The sequence below is a fragment of the Lepus europaeus genome, chromosome 11, assembly GCF_033115175.1.
Source record: "Lepus europaeus isolate LE1 chromosome 11, mLepTim1.pri, whole genome shotgun sequence".
Lineage (NCBI taxonomy): Eukaryota > Metazoa > Chordata > Mammalia > Lagomorpha > Leporidae > Lepus > Lepus europaeus.
The window spans coordinates 8,570,406-8,590,756 of NC_084837.1; the positions used below are offsets into that span (position 1 = coordinate 8,570,406).

Here is a 20,351-nt window from a genome sequence, read left to right on the forward strand (position 1 = left end):
CTTGCTCAGTGAAAGCCAGCTGTGACCAGAAACACAGGTCCTTCTGAGAGGAGCTGCATGGGGACCCAGAGGGGGCTGCAGCCCTCTCCACCCCAGGTGCCACACCCAGGCAGCAAAGGGGGCCAGCACATGTCTGGGAGGTGAAGGGGACGCTGGGAGGATGCGGGTTGTGCAGCATCGTAGGAGAAACAGGCTTCTACCCTGCAAACCCCAACATGAGAGAGAATCTTCCAAAATGTCCAAAGAGCTTTAACGATGGACACACAGGGGTTGGTGTTGTGGCGTGGCAGATAAAGTCACCACCTGCAACACCAGCTCCCACATGCTGCTGGTTTGTGTCCCTGCTGCTCCACTTCTGATCCAGCTCCCTCCTAACGGCCTGGGAAAAGCAGTGGGAGGTGGCCCAAGTACTTTGAGTCACTACCCACGTGGGAGACCTGGAGGAGGCTCCTGGCTCCTGCCCACGCCAAGCCCAACCATTGCAGCCATCTGAGGAGTAAACCAGCGGATGGAAGATCTCTCTGTGTAACTCTGTCTTTCAAATAAATAAATAAGCCTTTAACAAAAACAAAAACCATAGTAGATACACACACACACACACACTCACACACTCCTTTTGTCACCTTGGCTAAATGCCTCGGATTTAGCTGTGGATTTTTTTCTTTCTATTCAGAAAATGCTTAATCACATAAACATCTTGGGAGAGGGATGGAGGGGTCTGGCCCCATCGGATGCCCTAGCTGACGCTGCCATCAGGCGAGCGTGTCCATCCTGGCAGGGCTCACCATGCGCAGGTGTGGTTTATCACGGTCACCACCTCCCCCACCAGACAGGGGCAGGCAGGGCAGGGGGCTGGCGATGACAGTGGCCTGGATGTGTCCCAGGTTCTAAGTCGTCTCAGCCTGCAGAGCCGTGGCTACGGCCGGGGCTGACTCCTCCAAGCCTCTCCCACTGCAGCTTCCCCCCCAACTCTGACCCTTCGGAGGGATTAAGCCGGGCATAGGAACAGAGCTCACGGGACTTCTGTGTCCCAGAGCTGATGCCTACTCTTCGGTTTTCACGGCAGCACACCCTTGAATGACAGAGGCACAGACACTGCACGGGGCCAGAGGGACCCTGCTGGGGTGCCACAGAGGAGGAAGGCCAGGCAACCCGACCCCAGCCATCTTCTTTCCCTCTGGGTCCTCAGTGTATCTTCACTGACTGCAGGCAAACTTCACTTTCCACCCAGAGCCAGGCACCCTGCAGCACTGCCTCCTTCCTGTCCCGGCTGCACAAGAGGAGCCAACTCCCCCGTGCACACCTGTAGACCAGGTGTGCCTGCAGGGGAAGCCTCCGCTGGGCACGCTCCAGGCCAGAGAGGTCCTATCTTGTGATGGATCTCAGAGACCGCAGAAATGAGCACAGGCAAGAGCATGCGCCCTGGGGATCCCCCAGACTAAACCACGGATCCCACGGAGCCGGCTCCACGCTTCCTCCTCGCTCTGGGGCCACTCAGACCCCAGCTTTTCCCCCCACGCCAGCTGCTTCCTGTAGCCACTGCTTCAAAACCGTGAGTGCCAGGGAGTCACGCCAAGCTCACAACCACCCCCACCCAACACCACCCCGAGAAAAGGCCTCTCCCCTTCCCGGATCTCATTTCCGGGGCCCACACTTAAAATGTCCTTACCGTGGGAACCGGAAGTCTTACCTCCTTAAAGCTCAGGGGTTCTGGGTTTGCAGGTGACCCTAAGAGAATAATTGGTTGGGAAGAAGACGACACCTGGTAGAAGAAGTTAACAGTCTCCAACCGTGTCCATTAGCTGTTAGTCCAAAAGTTTACTCATTTATCTAACCTTAACGGATGACAAAACAGAGTCCTGGAGGCAATGTAAATGTGTTTAATTCTCTCCATTTTCTCAAAATAGTAACTGTTGACACAATTAACTGGGGATTGGCCTAAACTGCTCCAAAGCTTTTCTGGCTTGCTAATTAAATTTGCTCTCACTACCCGAATAAAAATTCTGAGAAAACTTGGGCTTCTGGGCATACTACACAGGATGCGAGAACCAAATCCACTTAGTCCTTATCTACTGCCCCACTTAATAAACAAAAAATGTGAAGATATGCATTTAAAAACATCTAAATGGCTTTCACAGCGTGGATATTGCAAGTCTTCCAGGATGCAAAATGAAAGCTTCTGATAAGAGTCTAATGAGCTGTTATCCAGTAACTTCCAGGCCTGGGGAAGCTGGCTTCTCCTCCGTCTGCCCAGAGGCTGCCCAGAGCACACTAAGTAGAACTGCCCACCCTAGTCATTACTCTTCTGTTCTGGAACCCAAGTCGCTCCATGCACAGACAGAAAAATCCCAGCTAGCTTCAAAACTCCCTCATCTTTCCATGACTTCAAATGACAACCTTTCCCCACTGCTTCAAGTACCAGGAGCTGAAAGATGAGACCAAGTTCCTCTTTCCTCTGCCCATTTCCATCACTTACTGGTTTCAGCAGCTCGCCTTCACCACTCCTCCATGTGCCCATTCCTGTCTGGGTACTTTACACACACCTGATGTTACTTTCTTTCTTTAAGATTTTATTAATTTATTTGAGATATAGAGTCACAGACAGTGAGAGAGAGACACACAGAGAAAGGTCTTCCATCTGCTGGTTCACTCCCCAAATGGCTGCAACAGCCAGAGCTGGGCTGCTCCGAAGCCAGGAGCCAGGAGCTGCCTCGGGTCTCCCATGTGGGTGCAGGGACCCAAGGACTTGGGCCATCGTCTACTGCTTTCCCAGGCCATAGTGGAGAGCTAGATCGGGAGTGGGGCAGCCGGGACTCAAACCGGCACTTGTATGGGATGGTGGAGGATTAACCTGTGCCACAGTGCTGGCCCCAACCTGAAGTTTCTGGAGGACAAAGATCATCCGCAGTTTTCGGGCTGGAGGACGGAAGAGTGGAGGAGAGGAGAACATCAAGAACTCCTGTGTCCACGCAGCTCCAGAGAGCAAATCTTAATCACAACAGTTAGAAAAAGCCTAAAGCTAGGGCCTGTGCTGGTGGGTTAATGCCCTGGCCTGAAGCTACGGCATCCCAGATGGGCGCTGGTTCCAATCCAGCTCTCTGCCATGGCCTGGAAAAGCAGTAGAAGATGACCCAAGTCCTTGGCCCCTGCACCCACGTGGGAGACCCAGAGGAAGCTCCTGGCTCCTGGCTTCAGATGGGCACAGCTCTGGCTGTTGCAGCCAACTGAGGAGTGAACCAGTGGATGGAAGCGCTCTCTCTCTCCCTCTTTCTCTCTCTCTCTCTTTACCTCTCCTCTCTAACTCTGACTTTCAAATAAATAAATAAATCTTTAAAAAATATATAAAAAAGAAAAAGAAAAAAAAGAAAAAGCCTAAAGCTGAACCCTCACATTTTTGACGCAGAATGGCGGTGGGGGAGGAGGGAAGGAGAGGGAACTACAATGTCCTGAGCTCATCCTGGCGCCAGCCCTCTCAGACACTTCCCTGACCTTGTATCACCAATCTTGCTCAGTGGCCCTGGAGGCAGGGCAGGACGTCTAACCCAGACAGGGCTGGCAAGTCCACACCTGACCAAAGTCATGGCGTGAGTCATGAGCCAGAAGAAACACTCAAGTCCTCGGAGGGCGAGAATCACACCTTCTACCTGTTACCTCCTACAGCACCTGGCAGATGCCCCCCGACTCCACCCGGACAAGCAGAAGGCAAACGTGCCGGCCCCAGCTCCCACTTCCACTGCTCCCCTCGGACCCCGGGGAGGGCAGCCCCCTTTGCTCCCCGAATCCTGCACCTCTGGGACATGCTGAGTACTCAGGGTTACCTTTAAATGGGCACAAAGTGGAAACCCCCAGCTTCTCACCCTCCTGCCTCTTACCCACTCCAGAGCAAACGGAGCACACTGAGAGAGAGCACTCAGGAGTCCTCCCCTCCCCTCCAGAGTCAGTCTGTGGACAGTAGCTAGGAGCGCATGGTTTCTAGGCCAGAAAGGCCAGGGGCAGGCTGGCCTGGGCCCTAACCCACCCCTCAGACCTCTGCTTTTATGAAACAACGCACTCCACATTCCAAACGCCTGGCAAAGCCTCGGAGAACAGCCCATTCACAAGCTGAGAGCCGTGTGTACAGGGCTGGGCAAACAGTCCTGAGCAAGTGTGGACATTCTCTTTTTTTTAACTATTAAAGATTTATTTTATTTATTTGAAATGCAGAGTTGGGAGGAGTGGAGAAAGAGACAGAGATCATCCATCCACTGGTTCACTCCATAAATGGCCACGGATGGCTGGGGCTGGGCCAGGCTGAAGTCAGAAGCCAGGAGCTTCATCTGGGTCTCCCACATGGGTGGAGGGGCCTAAGCACTTGGGCTATCCTCCACTGCTTTCCCAGGTGCATTAGCAGGGAGCTGGATCAGAAGTGGAGCAGCCAGGACTAATTTGGCACCGGCACTGCGGGTGGCAGTGTAAGCCACTGCACCAGGATGCCAGCCCCCACTTGTTACAATGAAATGCTACTGTTATTTAGTTGGCTTCTTCCAGCTTAGAACCAGGAACCACTTTGGTCATCTGAAAATATTTACAAATTGCTTCCTCAACTTCCTGTGCTTATCAGGACCAGCACAAGAGTGAGGCAAGATTGGTGTCCAGGGCGCGCACTCGAAACAGACGCTCACTCTTGCTCTCACATTCCCCTAAGAGAGGGGTCTCTGCACCCCTCCCCCTGGCCCCAGCCCCTGTCCTGCCTTTCCCGCTGAGTCCCCCAGCCCTGTTGAGAACCAAACCACTCAAATGCCACCGAGGCTCAAGCCCGGACCAGAGATGGGTTGGCGCAGGAAGATTGCTCCCGTGGGCCTCCCACTGGCCAAGTCCTCACCCACCAAGCCTCTATCAGCGAGGAGAGGTAAACAAGGGTTCCAGAAAGAGAAGTGACCATCACAAACCCAGTGTCACCCCCCAGCACCTGGACGACCACAAGAGCGACTGGGGGAAAGGAGTCTGGCGGGCTTCAGGGAAGAGGGAGTAGGACACCGGACAGCTACGCACAGAGCAGGCAGAGCCGTGCCCAGCAGCTGGTGTTAGCTGAGGCTGAGACCTGCTACACACGCAAGCCAGCCCCAGACTGCCTGCGACCAAGCACAGCAAAGCACCCAACTCCCAAACCACCGAGGAAGTATTTTAATTTCGCTTTGATCACTCCAACAGCTCAAGTCCACGGCTCCGCGGCGGTATCACGGAACACATCAATCGCCAGCCCGCGCGGGAGGAAGCCCTCGCTGGGCTATCACGTGGCTCAGGCTCTGGATGAGGGAAAGCCGTCTTCAGCCGAAAAGAATGATTTAACTGAATTTAAATTCAATCCACATAATCGAGTTACATCGGTGTTCCTCATAAGTGCTTATGAATAATTCACTTTGGTAACTGCAAAAGCCAGACCAGAAAAAGTCACTTCAAAGGAAGAGACTTAACATAAATCCACCTGAATTTCCTGCTCTCAGCTCCTTCTCCAACCACTTTGCTCTCGTTCTACCCTACCTCCGAGACGCTCAGCCAGCCTCTCCACGCACCGGCTCCCCTTCAGCAAGCTCTCCAGACCGTGCGAACTGCAGCCCCTCCGGGAGTCCAAGCCCACCCCCAGCAGCGATCACGGAGCTAGTCACTCAGGGCTACTAAGCCACTGGGCTGTTGACCGCACCATGCCATTGCAAGTCCAGGCTGTACAGGGCGTCCATCTTCACCTCCAGCAGTGTCTGCTGAAACCCGGGGTCAACAGATTGATCGAGGTGCCCACAAAACTCCTCTGCGACACGGACTTGGAGCAGGAGGTCTTTGGGACCTGCCGTGACAAACAACGGGGCTTTGGTGCCCACCCCTTTCATGCAAGCTCCGCTGACTGTGAGGCCGGGCTGCCCCTCGGCCATCTTGACATCTCATGCTCCAGGCCACCTGCCGCCCCAGCCTCCTTCACCACGGGAGGCACTGATGCAAGTCTCACATTCTGGCGAGGAGGCTGGCAGAGCCTGGGGCAGAAGAGCCAGCGAAAGCAAACCCACGCCTTGCTCTCTGGAAGGTGCGCCCTGGAAACCAGGTTCCCGTACAGAAGCGATCCCAAGGGCACCACTCTCACTCACCACTCACGGACTAACCCCCTTTCATTAGGAGCTGAAGTGGGGTCTCAACGCCACCCGATTGCCACGTCTCTAATAACCACTTCACCCCCTCAATGGCCCCCTCACATAGTCCGTGTCTATACTCCGAGGCTCTCTAAGAATTCGGGTAACAACAGGGCCCAACAAAAGAAGCGTGGCAGTTGCTAGAATCAGCAGCAGAAACTCCCCAGAGGGACCGAGTCAAGCCGAACGTCTGAAGCTCCCCGCCCCGCAGTGCTCCACACGGAGTCCAGGGGGCCTGTGCCGAGGCCAGGTTCCTAGCCCACAGCCCAGCGGGCAGCGGGCCCAGGAGGCACAGAGAGCTGCCATCACCACACTGCCATCCGTAAACCTGAAACCCAACCGATCCTGGGAAACAAATTCCTCTCAGGACTGCGGTGCTCTGGGCCGGCTTGGGCGGCCTCGTCCGCGGTCCAGCGACAGAAAGCGCTTCGCGGAAGCACAACCGGAATTCCGTCCCTCCTCCTCGGTGCCCATCTTCGCACCAGTGACTTTTCCAAGGAGGATTTGTTTTCTTCTCGACAAGCAAGAAATACCTGTCGAGCTAAAGCAGCATTCTTCCGAGAAAACTATACATCCTCAGAAGTCCACTCGTAAACAATTATGACATCGAGATCCTTCGAGCTTTGTCCCCCAGGGTGGTCACAAAGGGTCCCCCAGGATGAGGCAGGGGTTGCGGGAGGAGGGGCAGGAGTCCAGCGACCTCAGCAGGTGGCTGCACCCACTAGGACTATGCACGAAATGATGAAGAGCTGACACCGGGGACGCCTTCATTGACTTAGGCTTCTGAGGCTCTCCCTGTGCGTAGGAGACAAGCCCTGGGCACGAGCCCTGCAGCCTAAAGCCCATCCATCCGTAAGTCCCTCTGGCACAGTTACTCAACACACTCCCTAAGAAGCACCTCTGCGTCACAAAACAGCCCAAGTATCTCCGAGTGCCCGAGGCAGAGAACCCAAATCTGCACCTGTGTCCGTATCTGTGGGGACGGTGGGAGACTGCAACAGCACCACCGCTGAGCAGAGCCAAGGCAGCACCCCCGCCCCCCCCCCCCAGGTCAAGCACTGGGACCCAGGCGCCACACCAGCTTCCACCCCAGGAACAGCGCTTGCCTTCTCTGGACCCAGGATCTGACTTGTTTCCACTTGTCTCTGTGTTACAACCAACACTCTGGGGGGGAGGGGTGGATCCCAGTTCAAACACTGGGGCTGCCCAGGAGCCAGGTCTGTTCACCTGTGCCTCCCAATCTCCTTTGATTCCTCTCTCCCCTGTTTAACTACCAAGCCCAACTCCCTGGTCTCAGCAGCTGCTAAAAACCACCCCAGCACTTTGCAACCACCCAGAAATCCCGGATGGCAGCGGGGTTCACAGATCTGCAGGGCGTATGTGTGTGCAACACGGCTGGGCCAGCCCCCAGAGCCCCACAGGCACAGGCAGCTCAGGGCCAGCCAGCCTCAGTCCCTTTCGTTCCCAGCCCCACAGTCTGTACTCCGGATTCTCGAGCCTCACAGCCACAGTTCTGGCAACTACCACAGTCTCCCTCCTCACCCACGACTCTGCTCTCTCTGGTTTCATCGCCCCACCATTAACCAAGTGGCAAGTTCTAAAAACAAACTCCTAAGTTTTAAATCCTGCACTTATCTGAGCAGCATGATGAACTAGCATCCCCACCCACCATGTTCTGCCCAGGGTAGGAATCATCCCTTTGCCCAGTGAATCCACACTGTAGGTGCTACCCTCCCGTTCGTCACTTAATGGCTGTTTCTCTACGAGACGGACTGTCTTAGCACCTCAGCATGTGAGCTCAAGCAATCCTGATTTTACTTAACAATTAAAAAAAAAATAAGAACAGTGTTGCCAGCAATTTTATTACAGTATTTTGTTGTAACCATTCTATTTTATTAGTAATAATCGTTGTTAATGTCTTCCCATGTCTAATTGACAAATTAAACTTTATCATCAGTACGTGTAGCAAAAAGCAGCCTACTTGCAGCTCAGTCCTAGCTGTGGGTTCAGGCAGCCCAGGGAGTCTGGGAACATCTCCTGTGGACAGCGCCCGGATTCACTCACTCTACCCAAGCTCTTTATAAAGACTTACTAAAACAAAATGCAGGCAGCCACAGATTGGGTCAGCATCACAGTTGTAAAAAGGCAAAGGCAAGTACCAAACAATTCTAAATCCACCACCCCTGTTGCCATCCCACAGGGATTCCACGAAAAGCAGCCGGAAGAGAGAAGACAGGACTGGGAGCTGGTTGGTGACCATGGCAAAGAAACAGAAAGCAACTTCTGTTCAATAATGCGATGAAACCGGAGCCCAGCTTCCGGAAGAGGGCCTGGCATTCCTGCTCAACATTTTCCCGCCCACCTGGTCCCCCTGAGCGGAAGGAGGACCCAGGGGAGCACACAGAGAGCCAGTGTTCGCTTCCTGCAGTGAGGGTGGGTAGAGAAAAAGAAGAGAACAGAACAGGAGAGGAGGCTGAGTGGGCGAAGAAGGCAGCACATGCACACAGAGACAAGTAACCACACACCGGCGCACAACCATGAACACACGCGCACACACAGCCCAGTGACCCCAGGGACGGAAGCAGCAGGTGGGAGCCCCAGCCTAGAGCTGGAGCTGGCTTCCTTCACCACAGCAAACTTCTAGCTGTCACAAACAAAAATGTGTATCCTTGGTCTCTTTACCAAAAACTACCCATTCTGTAACCACTTTAATGCTCTCCACCCGACACACACACACACGCACACACTGAACAAAGTCAATGTTTCATGTCAGTATCAAATAAGAATCTGTTGGCATTTCTTAGATTCTCCCAAAGACCAAGCTCGCAAGCAGAATAACTCCATGGAGTTTGATGCCCAAACAAACAGGAGTTTACATGTAGCTATGGAGGTCCCAATGACGTCCTGACACACACATGCCCCTCACCCCATGTTCCGTAAAGACAGGGCTTATCTGCAGACCCAAGAATTTGAACAATTCCAATTAAGTTAGCAAGAGCCACTTCTACACTACATCCTGCTATTTATGATAATTGAAATTTTACAATCTAGAAAAAAGCTATAAAGACCACTTAGGACATGGCAGTAAACACACACTTTCAAATACAGCTTAATGCTTAGAGAATTTTAGGCTGACTCAGAATACAGCTCTTAGTTTTTAAGGAAGAGCAGTAACTGCTGCCATTTACTGAGAGCCCGCTGTGCGCTGTCTGGGGCTTTCCAGTGATGTCCTCATCATTCCCATGTCCCTGATGGGAACTGAGACCTGGCACCTGGAGACGCCCGAGGCACACAGGGGCAGCATGCCGGCTGTTCTTAAACCTTTGCATAGGATGCACTTGTCCATTCAGGAATGTCTGTTTATTTTAAAAGATCTATTTATTTATTTAAAAGTCAGAGTTACAGACAAGAGAGATCTTCCATCTTCCATCTTCACTCCCCAGATAGCCACAAAAGCCAGAGCTGGGCCCGACTGAAGCCAGGAGCTTCTTCTGGGTCTCCCACATGGTAGGCAGAGGCTCAAAGACTTGGGCCATCTTCTGCTGCTTTTCCCAAGCTATTCACAGGGAGGTGGATCAAAAGTGGAACCGCCAGGACACACCTTTACATGCTACACTACAACACTGACTCCTGAAATGTCATTTGAAAAATGCACATCCTTTGGGATGGGCATCTAGCCTTAGCGGTAAGATGCCGATCACGGGGCCGGCGTTGTGGTGCAGTGGGTTAAGTCACCACCTGCATCGCCAGCAACCCATATGGACACCAGTTCAAGTCTGGCTACTTCATTTCTGACCCAGCTTCCTGGGAAAAGCACCAGAGAATGTCTGAGTACTTGGGGCCCTGCCACCCACATGGGAAAATCAATGGCTTTCCAGGTTCCCGACTTCAGCCTGGCCCAAGCCTGGCTGTTGTAGCCATTTGGGGAGTGAACCAGCTGATGGAAGATCGATCGATCTCTCTAACTCTGCTTTTCAAATAAATAAATACATCTTTTGGGGGAAAAAATTAAGGAGCGATTAAAAAACAAAAAAAGATGCCAGTTACAACACCTGCATCCCACATTAGAGTATCTGGAATGATATCCAGATGAGGCTCCTAATTCCAGCTCCCTCCTAATGCAGACCCTGGGAAGTGACAGTGATGGCCCAAATAGTTGTTTCGGCCACCTGAGCAGGAGACCTGAGTGCCGGTTTGCGTCAGCTGCTCTGCTTCCAATCCAGCTCTCTGCTATGGCCTGGAAAAGCAGCAGAAGATGGCCCAAGTGCTTGGGCCCCTGCGCCCATGTGGGAGACCCGGAGGAAGCTCCTGGCTCCTGGCTTCAGATTGGCACAGCTCTGGCTGTTGCGGCCATCTAGGGAGTGAACCAGTGGATGGAAGACCTCTCCCTCTCTCTTCCTCTCTCCCTCCCTCCCTCCCTCCCTCTCCCTCTCTCTCTGCCTCTCTGCCTCTCTGTAACTCTGACTTTCAAAGAAATAAATACACCTTAAAAGAAAAAAAAAATAGCTATGCCATCCAAGACCAGGTCACCTAGTGCCTGCACGCATGGCCACATGGTGTGTGGACAAGGAACACTGGATAGAAACATGAATGCAACAGAGGAAAGAGGCTTTTCAGGAGTGGGGAAGAACCAGGAAGATCCCACAAGTGGGCTCAGCTGGGGCGATCTCAAGAGACTCCAAGTACTCAGAAGTGCAAGACTCCTGTTAAGAGCCATTCTGAAAGCTTTTTTGGTCCCAAAGATGAGATCCCTATTCAACATTATCTTCTGCAGGAGGCCGGGAGAATGACACCTTAATTAGGTTACAGCTGCGAACAAAGCCTTTCAGGAACAGGGCACGGGCCCTCAGAGAGGGAGGGAGTCCGCTGAGTGATGTCCCAGACACAGGGACATCCTGGTAACAAGCGTGGACAATCAGGGAGCACAAAACGTGATCTCCACGCCTGACTATAAAAGGCAGAGAAGTGAAGCCCAGGGGCATGTGACCCCCTTCTAAATAAAGATCGCCCCCACACTGAGAGCAGCTGACCAGAACAGGGGCCTTCCAGGGCAGTGGGACCAGCTCTTACCAACACAAAACCGGAGCATGCCGGCTCCACTGACTTCTCCCCCTCCCTCCGTGTCGCTCTTCTCTCTCTCCCTCTCTCCCCCTCTCCCTCTCTCTCCCCTTCTCTCTCCCTCCCTCTCTCCCCCTCTCCCTCTCTATTCCTCTCCCTCTCTCTATCCCTCTCTCTCTCTCTCTCTCTCTCCCAGTCCTTCCTGAAAAATGTGCAAGTCCATATCATGATGCAGCTTAGCCACCTGGAGAGGCAGTAGCTGCAGGGGCCATGGCCTGGTGGCAGACCATAGCAACACCTCACCTGGGGAAGAAGCCAGCAGTGAGGTCTCACTTAGGTAGTGGTCTGGGGCTTGGAGGGAGAGTGCACCTTGGAAATCCAGAACCAGAACGCCTCTGTGGCCGTGGCCGGCCAGCACTGAGCACCACTTAAGCAAACCCACCAGGAAACAAAGGAAACCACAGGCACTCAGGAGCTGCCCCTCTGCCCCTCCCAGGAAGGAACACTTTGCAAGGCCAAGGCCAAGTTTCAACCTCTCAGGGGGTTTGTATGCTTCACCTTTGGCCCTGAACCTTCTGCTGAAGCAGGATAGGAGAGGGTACCCCTCGAGGTGGATCCTCTCTGCCAACGACCAGCAGCAGACAGTCCTGGGGACAATGTCAGCAGCAGTCGGGCGACAGTGGCTTGGGAAATGTCCCACTTCCTAACCGTAGCGCTGCGCTCAGGGAAGACGGCCACAACACCCTGCTCTCTGCTCACGGAAGCTGTGCTCCTGGACAGGGAGTCCTTGGAGAAGCAGGTGCCATGCGCACCCCAGGATGACAGTGCAGCATTTAAACAGGAGGCAAAGAGTTCCCCGCCGAGTGCTAGCACACAGGCCCACACCATCCTGCAAAGCCTTCGAGTCCTTGGATGGAGAAGGGAGGTGGAGCCCAGCCAGGTGAGCACGCAGGGGCAGCGTGGTTCACGGTGTTTATAGCCAAGGACCTTCGTTGCATGCCAAGTACCCATCCCCCAGGGACCTACCGCAGACCTGCAGGTGGCGGGGGACATGGGAAAGAGGCATGGGCAGGGGCTGAGGAGGCGGAATGAGGCCACATTTGGGATGGGAAGGGCATGGTGTACAATTAAAGAAGGAGGCACCCAGGGGACATCCACGCTTCCACCAAGGGAGCAAAGGGAAGCAGAGCGCTGCTTATCAATAAGGAACAGGGAAAGTGCACTGAGGAGACAGGGAAGCCAATCCGATGCTGTCTCGGCCACGGTGGGCTGGACAGGAATGCACCGGACAGAGCTCAAGCACTGGTCTGCGCTGGAGGACGCTGGGAGACAAGAACAAAGAAAGTGACGAGAACACGGAGGACGGAGCTCCGTTCCCCAACCTTTATGTTGAAACCTAATCGCCGTGTGATGCTGTCAGGAGCTGGGGCTTCCGGCAGGTGCTCAGGCCGTGAGGGTGCAGCTCTCGTGCACCTGAGGCAGGCCACTCAGGAAGACAAGCGGTGTGGGGTGTACTCAGCTCAGTCTGGGAGTTGAGAGTCCGCAGTCAAGGCCCCCACTTCAGTCTGTCCACTCAAAGGACATCACAGCTGGAGCAGGTACCAGGGTGAGATGGGAAGCCACAGACCCTTCCGAGGGCAGTGCCCCAGTGACCTAACAGCCTGCTACTAAGCCTCACATCCACCAACTCACATCCACATGCTGGGGACCCAGTCTCAGCATGACTCCTGGGTGGGGGGAGGAACATACTTAAACCACAGCAGCCCCCAGGGGCGGGCTTATAGCCCTTTTATAAAAAGAGTCCCCAGAGGGACCTCCCAGTCCTCCCGCCACGTGGGGACATGGCACTGTCCACGAACCAGAGAGGGTGGGTCCTCGCAGACGCCCAATCTGCCAGCTCATGGACCCGGGATTCCCAGCCTCCAGAAGTGTGAAATAAACATCTCGTCTCTAAGCCACTGCAGTGACGGCACTGCAACAGTGCAAACAGGTACGTCAGAGACCACCAACCATCGCAGAACAGACCAGGGGAGAGCAGCAGGAGAACCCAAGGAGGGGGATGGGAGAAGAGAGCGAGGGGCAGGCGGTGGGTTAAGCCACCACTTAGGCACCGGCATCCCGTATCGGAGGGCCTGCTTCAAGTCCTGGCTGCTCCGAGCTTCTGAACCAATTTCCTGCTAATGCATCTGGAAGGCAGCAGATGATGGCCCAAGTACTTGGCTTCCTGCCACTCACATGGAGACCAGGATGGAGTTCCTGGCTCCTGGCTCCTGGCTTCAGCCTGGACCAGCTATGGCAGGCAACTGGGGAATGAACCCACAGATGAAAGATATGCATGTGTGTGCATATTCATTCTCTCTCTCTCTCTCTCTCTCTCCCTCCCTCCCTCCCTCCCTCCCTCCCTCCCTCCCCCTTATTGAAAGGATCAAGCCATCCACAATTCTCAGAAGGGCCAAGCAAGCTTCAGGAATAACTGAAAGCTGCATTAAGTCCACCTCAAATCATGAGAGCAGACAGACACAGAGAAGCGCACAGAGACGCCTCAAAGCGGTAGCTTCCTTCACGGCGCGGTCTACCACGCTGCCAGCCGCTGCAGAGTCCACGGGAGGGTCACGTGAAAACGAGCATCAGCTCCCACAGCTGAGTGTCTCCCTCGGGGCTGACAGCTGCGCACACACCCCCACCTGACGTTTCTGGCCGGAGGGTCTTCTTGCTTCTGCAGCCGTCAAGGAAAGAACAAGTGGGGTTCTTCCAAGCCTAAGCGTTCCCAGTGGCCATCTTAACGCCCATGCGGAACTCCAGGCAGAGCTTCCGCTTGGACCCAGTGCCTGCACCTGCCTCCTGGGGCGATCGCTGAGTGTCCAGGTGGGGGAAGTGCAGCAGCCGGTGGGTCAGAGAGACGAGGCGGGGACAGTGCAGGGCCCAGAGAAATCTCTAAAGCAGAGCTCCCCGGGTGAACAGGGCACAAGGCACCTGCAGTTTCCAGTGTTCCGTTAGCCACATTCCAAAGCAAAACGTAAAGGGTGAAATTAATGAAACATTTTGCTGAATCTAATATATCTGAAATGTTGTATTTCAACAGGTAATTGATAGAAAAATTATTAAGGAGAGATTTCACAAGATTTTCTCACGCTGTGTCTTTGAAATCCAGTGTGTATTTTACATTAGCACAGGTCTCACTTCAACAGGCCACCATTCTAATATCTGGACCATGGCTTGTGGCTACCCCGGTGGACGGTGCAGGTCTGATAGGAATCCACACAGGGAAAGGGTTCAGTTTTAACTAGCAATCCTCCAGAGAGCACGCCCATGCCTGCATTTTCAGGATAAGGTGAAAGGGAAAATGATTTCCCCAAAGTGGTGATTAATTTTAAATAAGTACTCCATTGTGAAATCACAAACGCATCGGCAAGACTGAGCCTAGCGGCTGCGAAGGCTACAGAGCATGACGAGGGGAAGCAGGCGTCAACCAGAGCCCACAGTCCAGCCCCTACCACTCCGCACGGTTCTCTCCCTCTTTCTGCTTTTAATCTTCCAACAACCCCATGAGGAGAGCACGATGGGTCCCGTGCTGCTGATGAAGAAACCAAGGCTCAGCCAGCTTAATTCACTTGTTCAGTTCCAGGCATTGCTCTTAGAGTGGACCCAGAACTCAGCACCCGCCTCCTCGGCACCCGCCCCAGGCTCCCTGGCCAAGCGGCTGCTCAGGAAACAGTGGGAACCCCTCAGAGTGAAGTCCCTGCTGGATCACTGAGCAAGGGCACAGCCCACCCAGTGACTTTTACATGGCACCTCCCTTTGCACACAGCTTGCGAGTTTTCAAAAACAGTTATGCACATAGTTGATCACCATAAAGGGGTCACAGGCGGCTGCCCTGAGGACGATCTAAAGATGTCCAGCTACAGCTCTAAGGGTGGGCTCGTCCAGCTCCCTTGAGACCCTCAAAACCCACCCCACGTTTCTCCACTACCCCCACACTGCCTCTTTCACCCTTAGGACACAATTTTTAAATGTCAACTCGACTTTAAAATTCCATTTTGTCGGTTCTCACAGACCAGTGGGTATGATCTAAGGCTAGGGCGCAGTTTTAATCACAAAAGTGAGTAGCACAGTGCCCTGCTCCAACTCTGGCCAGCGGTGATCCCGCAAGGGGCCAGACCACGCTCTCAGCTCCTCAGGGTGCTGCCCTTCCTCATCCAATTGTCACCTACACACCGAGTGTCCGAGTGCACGGTGGGTCCCAGAAGAGGCCTCGTGCTCCAGGGTGGGTCCTGGCGGAAGCAGGACAAACCGAGGGCCACCGTGGGGTCCAGCTTTGCTTTGATTCTACACACCCCACAGCGCCAGCAAGCCTACCAACTTCACCAACTCAGGGTTTCTTGGCTCCTCCTGACTACAGCGTGTGGGCTCGCTAGGTCTTTAACTGGGCCAGTCACGAAATAACAGCTATTTATAGCTCACATGCAGACTTCCAAGCCATGAGGGGAACCTTCCTGGCCCACAGACCTAAACACTGCTGAGTGCCATTAGGCAAATGCCCAAAGTCACATTTTAGTACCAAACAACCCAGCTCCCAGGGGGTGGATCACATCAGGACAAGGGTTCTGTCCTCAAGGGGAAGTCGGCTCACTGCAAACGAAACAAGCAGCCTCAAAAGACCACCATGTCACCCCTGTGACCCCCGGGCACAGTGCCTTCAGTGGGTGACTTCAGGGGATTTTCACAGCTGTTCAGGAATCAAGTCTAACTGAAGCCTGGGGTTTTAAAAAGGCCCCTGGCTACACAGCTGCCCGTAAGGACAGCCTGCACCCGGATCTCCTGGGGAGACAGGCGGAGGGCCTCCCTCCCCGGCTCTGGACCCCTGGTAGACCTGTACCCCCAAGAACATCACAGAGACGGAAGGAACACCTTCACAGGACTTGAATTAGCTCCTTCCTCCTCCCCTATTCACCACAGTCCACGTCCATTCATGCTACGGAGAAACCGCCAAACCAGTAACAAGTCCTCCACGCCACAGAGGAAGGCCCATGGCTGCCAAGAGTTCGGGACGCCCAAGTGCACCAGGTCACTTTCTCACCAGAAAGGCAAAGCCAGAGGTCAGCAAGCTTCTGGCCCGGAAGTGTGCTGGAAGATTTCTACCACGGGGTCTGAACAGCCCCAAGAGCGGCCAGCGAGGCCTCCCGTCACACCACGGTCCTGCAGCCTCAGAGTTCCCAGATGCAAGCAAGAACCAACCAAGACACTGCCAGGAGCCTCCTGCACTCGGCAGCCATGCCTGGTCCTAAATGCACCAGTGGAAACGGGTGTATTCCCAGGGGGAGGGAAACAGGGAGGAGGGGGAGGGGAGGGGGAGGCACTGGGGAAGCCGCGGCCCGAGGTGCACCTACTTTTCTGGCAGCGGTTGGTGGTCCAGCAGCGGTAGTTATACTCGTTGTTGATGGCGGTCTTCTCGCACAACGGCTTCTCCTCCAAGGTCCCTGGACACACGTCCCCGCACTCCTTCGGGGACTTGTTCCCCACAATGTAGTTGTTGGACACGGCGTCCAGGATGAGAGACCAGTCCACCGTGGAGAGGTAGCAGAGGTCGGCGTTCTTCTCGATCCTGATGGCCCCCCGGGTGATGTTCCTCAAGTTGTAGAGCCCTATGTCTTTGAGGTTCGTCATCTCGAAAATGACCAGGGCATAGTTGTAGAAGAGTTTCCAGCCGCGGATGACCGTGAGGTTGGGGAACAGGTCCCCAAGGCTCTCCAGGCCGGCCACGCGGAACAGCAGCAGGTACTCGGTGATGACGGTGAGCTTGGGGAAGCGGTAGTTGCGGTAGTCCTCGGCCTTGGAGATGAGCAGGATGTGGAGGAAGCCCTCGATCACCGTGCAGTTCTCCAGGCGCTTCAGCTGCTGGAAGTCATTGCGGATGTCGATGCCCGGCCCGCAGACTGCAGGACAAGGGAAGCACAGGGGTCGGTTACAAGGGAGGCATTTTTAAAGATCGCTTTCCAACCCACGGCCCGGCCCCTTTTCAGAAATCCTCCATTCTTATTAAAGAAGCAGGACTCGGGTCTTCACCACTGACTCACTTGAGCTGCGGGCTGCAGGCTGCTCTCTGGACAGCTGACCAGTTAGCTGCGATGCATGAGGTGCCTGCCGGGGGCCAGGCACTGTGCAACCCTCTGCAGCCTGGGAAGGGCTGCCCCATCCAACACACAGACTAATGGTTAGGGCACAGGTGCCACTGGGCACGTGCGGAAGTCAAGGTGCACCCCAGGCCAGCCTGACCCCACCAACGAACACTCCCCGGCCCTTCTGACATACAACTCCGGTGCCCAGTGCCCAAACAGAAGCCCAAGTCAACGCTGGAGGTCAGCCACTGGGGCCGGAACGGGACTCAGATGTGTGCAGCCACATCCCCTGCCACCACTGGGCAGTGAGTGGTCTTCCCAAAGCTGCGTTAATGTGGGTACAAAGGCTGACTTAACAGAAAGATTTTAAAAAATGACTTTTTAAGGAATAAAAGAGTACGATTCCAACTTTAATGTGTTCTATTAATCAGGAAAGCATGTTTCCCATACAAAAGTTGATACCAAATAAAAGGAAGAAAAGTCACCAATGAGGTCTAATTTACAAAGGTAATCATTAAGATACCTTATACCAATTACTCTTTCTTCATAAATAATTTAAGGTAAATGAAACCAGACAATACCATTTACACTTCCCTCCCTTATCATGAACATTTTACTAAGGGAATAAGTGGTCTTGTGTATCATCATTTTAAGGAGACAGTAATTCTGGAGTACGGCCATGTTTAACCAGCTGCCCACGTCGGGCACTTTGGCTGTCTCCCATCTGACACATCATAAACTGCACTCGTGAGCATTCTCAGCAGATAACTAAGACTCCCTACAAGTGAAACTGCTGGGCCAGTGCACTTGCAGATTTCAAAGGCTTTTGATAAAATGTCCTCAACACTGGAAGACATTTCACTTGTAAAGTTCTAGATGCACATACCAAAAAAGAACCCCTGGTTGTGATTCTTTCTAAGGATTTAATAATGCTGAAACCACAGTGTCAAAGCTTTTCAGGGATGGCATGGTGACACAGAGGGTTAAGCTGGCACTTACAATATCAACATCCCCTAGCAGAGCACTGGTTCAAGTCCCGGCTGCTCTGCTTCCAACCCAGCTCCCTGCAATAAAAATGGACAAGTACTTGGGTCTCTCTCTCTCTCTGCCTCTCAAATAACTTTTTTTAAAAGCTCAAACAAGTGAAGTTTTCTTTGCTTGTTTGTTTAAATATATCTGAGCAGGGTCAAGTTCTGTGATCCATGAAATCCACTCATTTGTGAAGCATCTGACCCATAAATCACATGAGAAACACTCAGCAGTGCCCTGACACCATCCCCCAGTCCCCTCCCCCAGCCCCTGCCACGAAGGAGGTCCCAGCGAAGGCCAGGAGCTGAGACCCACACCGAGCACCCACCACACCAGGCAGGAGGTGGCCAGGGGGTGCACACGGCAAGCCCACTCCAGATGTGAACTGAACGATGCAGGACAGACCAGAGGTGAGACTTAAAACTGCATAGAACTATCCAGAGCCCAGAGGCATGGCTGAGCAAGATGTGTTCTGGCGAGAACAGGTGTCGGGGTCAGGAGTGAAAGAACAGAGCCCAAGCCATGAATGGTGGCATGTGGGGGAGAGAGCGTTTACCTCCTAGGAAGGAGGCCCCTCCCAGTGGGAGAGGAACCAGAGTAAGGACCTTGGGGATGAGTCTGGAAGCTGCCACGGGACAGAAGGCAGTGACAAGAGAAAGGGGCAGGGCGGCCCTGCTGGGTGGGGCAGCACCAAGGGGAAGCGGCAGAGACTGCGGGGGGGACAGGGGGCAGAGCAGCAGGCAAAGCTTGGGAAGCCAGACCATGAAACCTCCATTTGCCAATGAGGAAATGCGGTCCTAAGGCAGAGAGAGGGGCCAAAGCCAGCTCTCAGAAAACCCAGGAGCCAGAAGCTGTGCGGAAGCTCCCAACAGGCCCAGCGTTCGGTAACATCATCACCACTTTGAAGGTGAGAAAACAGACTCGGAGAAGTTGAGACGACATCATCTAAGGTCTCACATTCAGGACCCCAGCCACAGTCCCAGCCTCAGCGTCCTCCCCTGTGCCCACCTCCTCCGAGCTTCCATCCCCAGTACACCACCAGCCAGCCCTTAGCAAGGCCCCGAAAACAACACCAAAGCTCAGGACACTCGGTTGCCCTCAGGTTGATCGAACCCCGGAGCCACGTGGCACTGCCTCCTGCTCTGGGCTTCCCGATCCCACACCCGCCCTCTGACTACTCCCCACCTCCCTGTCCTCAAGAACCAGCCCCTTCTCCCCCACAAGTGCCTCCCATGCCACCCATCCCCTGGGTGATGCTGAATGCACATCAGGGCCCAAACGCCTCTACCACCTGCCTCCACCGCTCCTCCAACTGCTCACTCATCCCTTCGCCCCAAATCTGCCGCCCAGGCTACCACTCCCATCCTCCAACATGCTCAGGCCAGAAGCCAAAGAGCCCCTCCTGATGCTCCCAGCCCCACACCACCTCCTCAACGCCACCTCCGAGCCCAAGGAGCTCAAATGCTCTTGGATGCTCTTCCCTGGGTGACCCAACCTCCTCCCTCGGCTCACTGTTCTCCCTGGCGCCATTCACTTCCCTCCCAGGGTGTGTCTGCCCCCATCAGGACCCGCTCACTCCCTCCCACCACAAAGGCAGCTCCAGGAGGATGGGAAATGTCTATGGCGCTCACACTTACACCCCCAGTGCCTACTACAGGAGCTGGTATGCAATGGCTCATCACAGGACCAACAGGAGGAAGCGTGGACTCCACCACATCCATATGTCTCACCACTGGGACCCTGGGCTCATCTCAGCAACATCCCAGCACAAGCTGGTGTCCCCACAGTACATCAAGTCCACTGAGACCCTACAGGAGCTCCCCCACCCTCCTACTCCCATCTCCTGGTATGTTCTTCCTGCGTTGTACACTGTGGCCACCAAGCTCCTGCCCTCTTCACACCTGCTAACTGGAGGCGCGCTCGCGCTCTCTCTCTCTCTCTCTCTCTCTCTCTCTCTCACACACACACACACACACACACACACGGCTGC

General features: G+C 54.3%; 1 protein-coding gene across 2 annotated transcripts in view; it reads right to left on the reverse strand.

Moving 5' to 3' along the window:
- The window catches only part of IGF1R (insulin like growth factor 1 receptor), a 260,335-nt gene that overhangs the window by 194,693 nt on the left and 45,291 nt on the right, over positions 1–20,351 (reverse strand). For both annotated transcript variants that reach the window (XM_062204938.1, XM_062204937.1), the window contains exon 2: positions 16,604–17,149. In XM_062204938.1, coding sequence (XP_062060922.1) covers positions 16,604–17,149 — 546 coding nt within the window. The remainder of the gene's footprint in view (positions 1–16,603; positions 17,150–20,351) is intronic.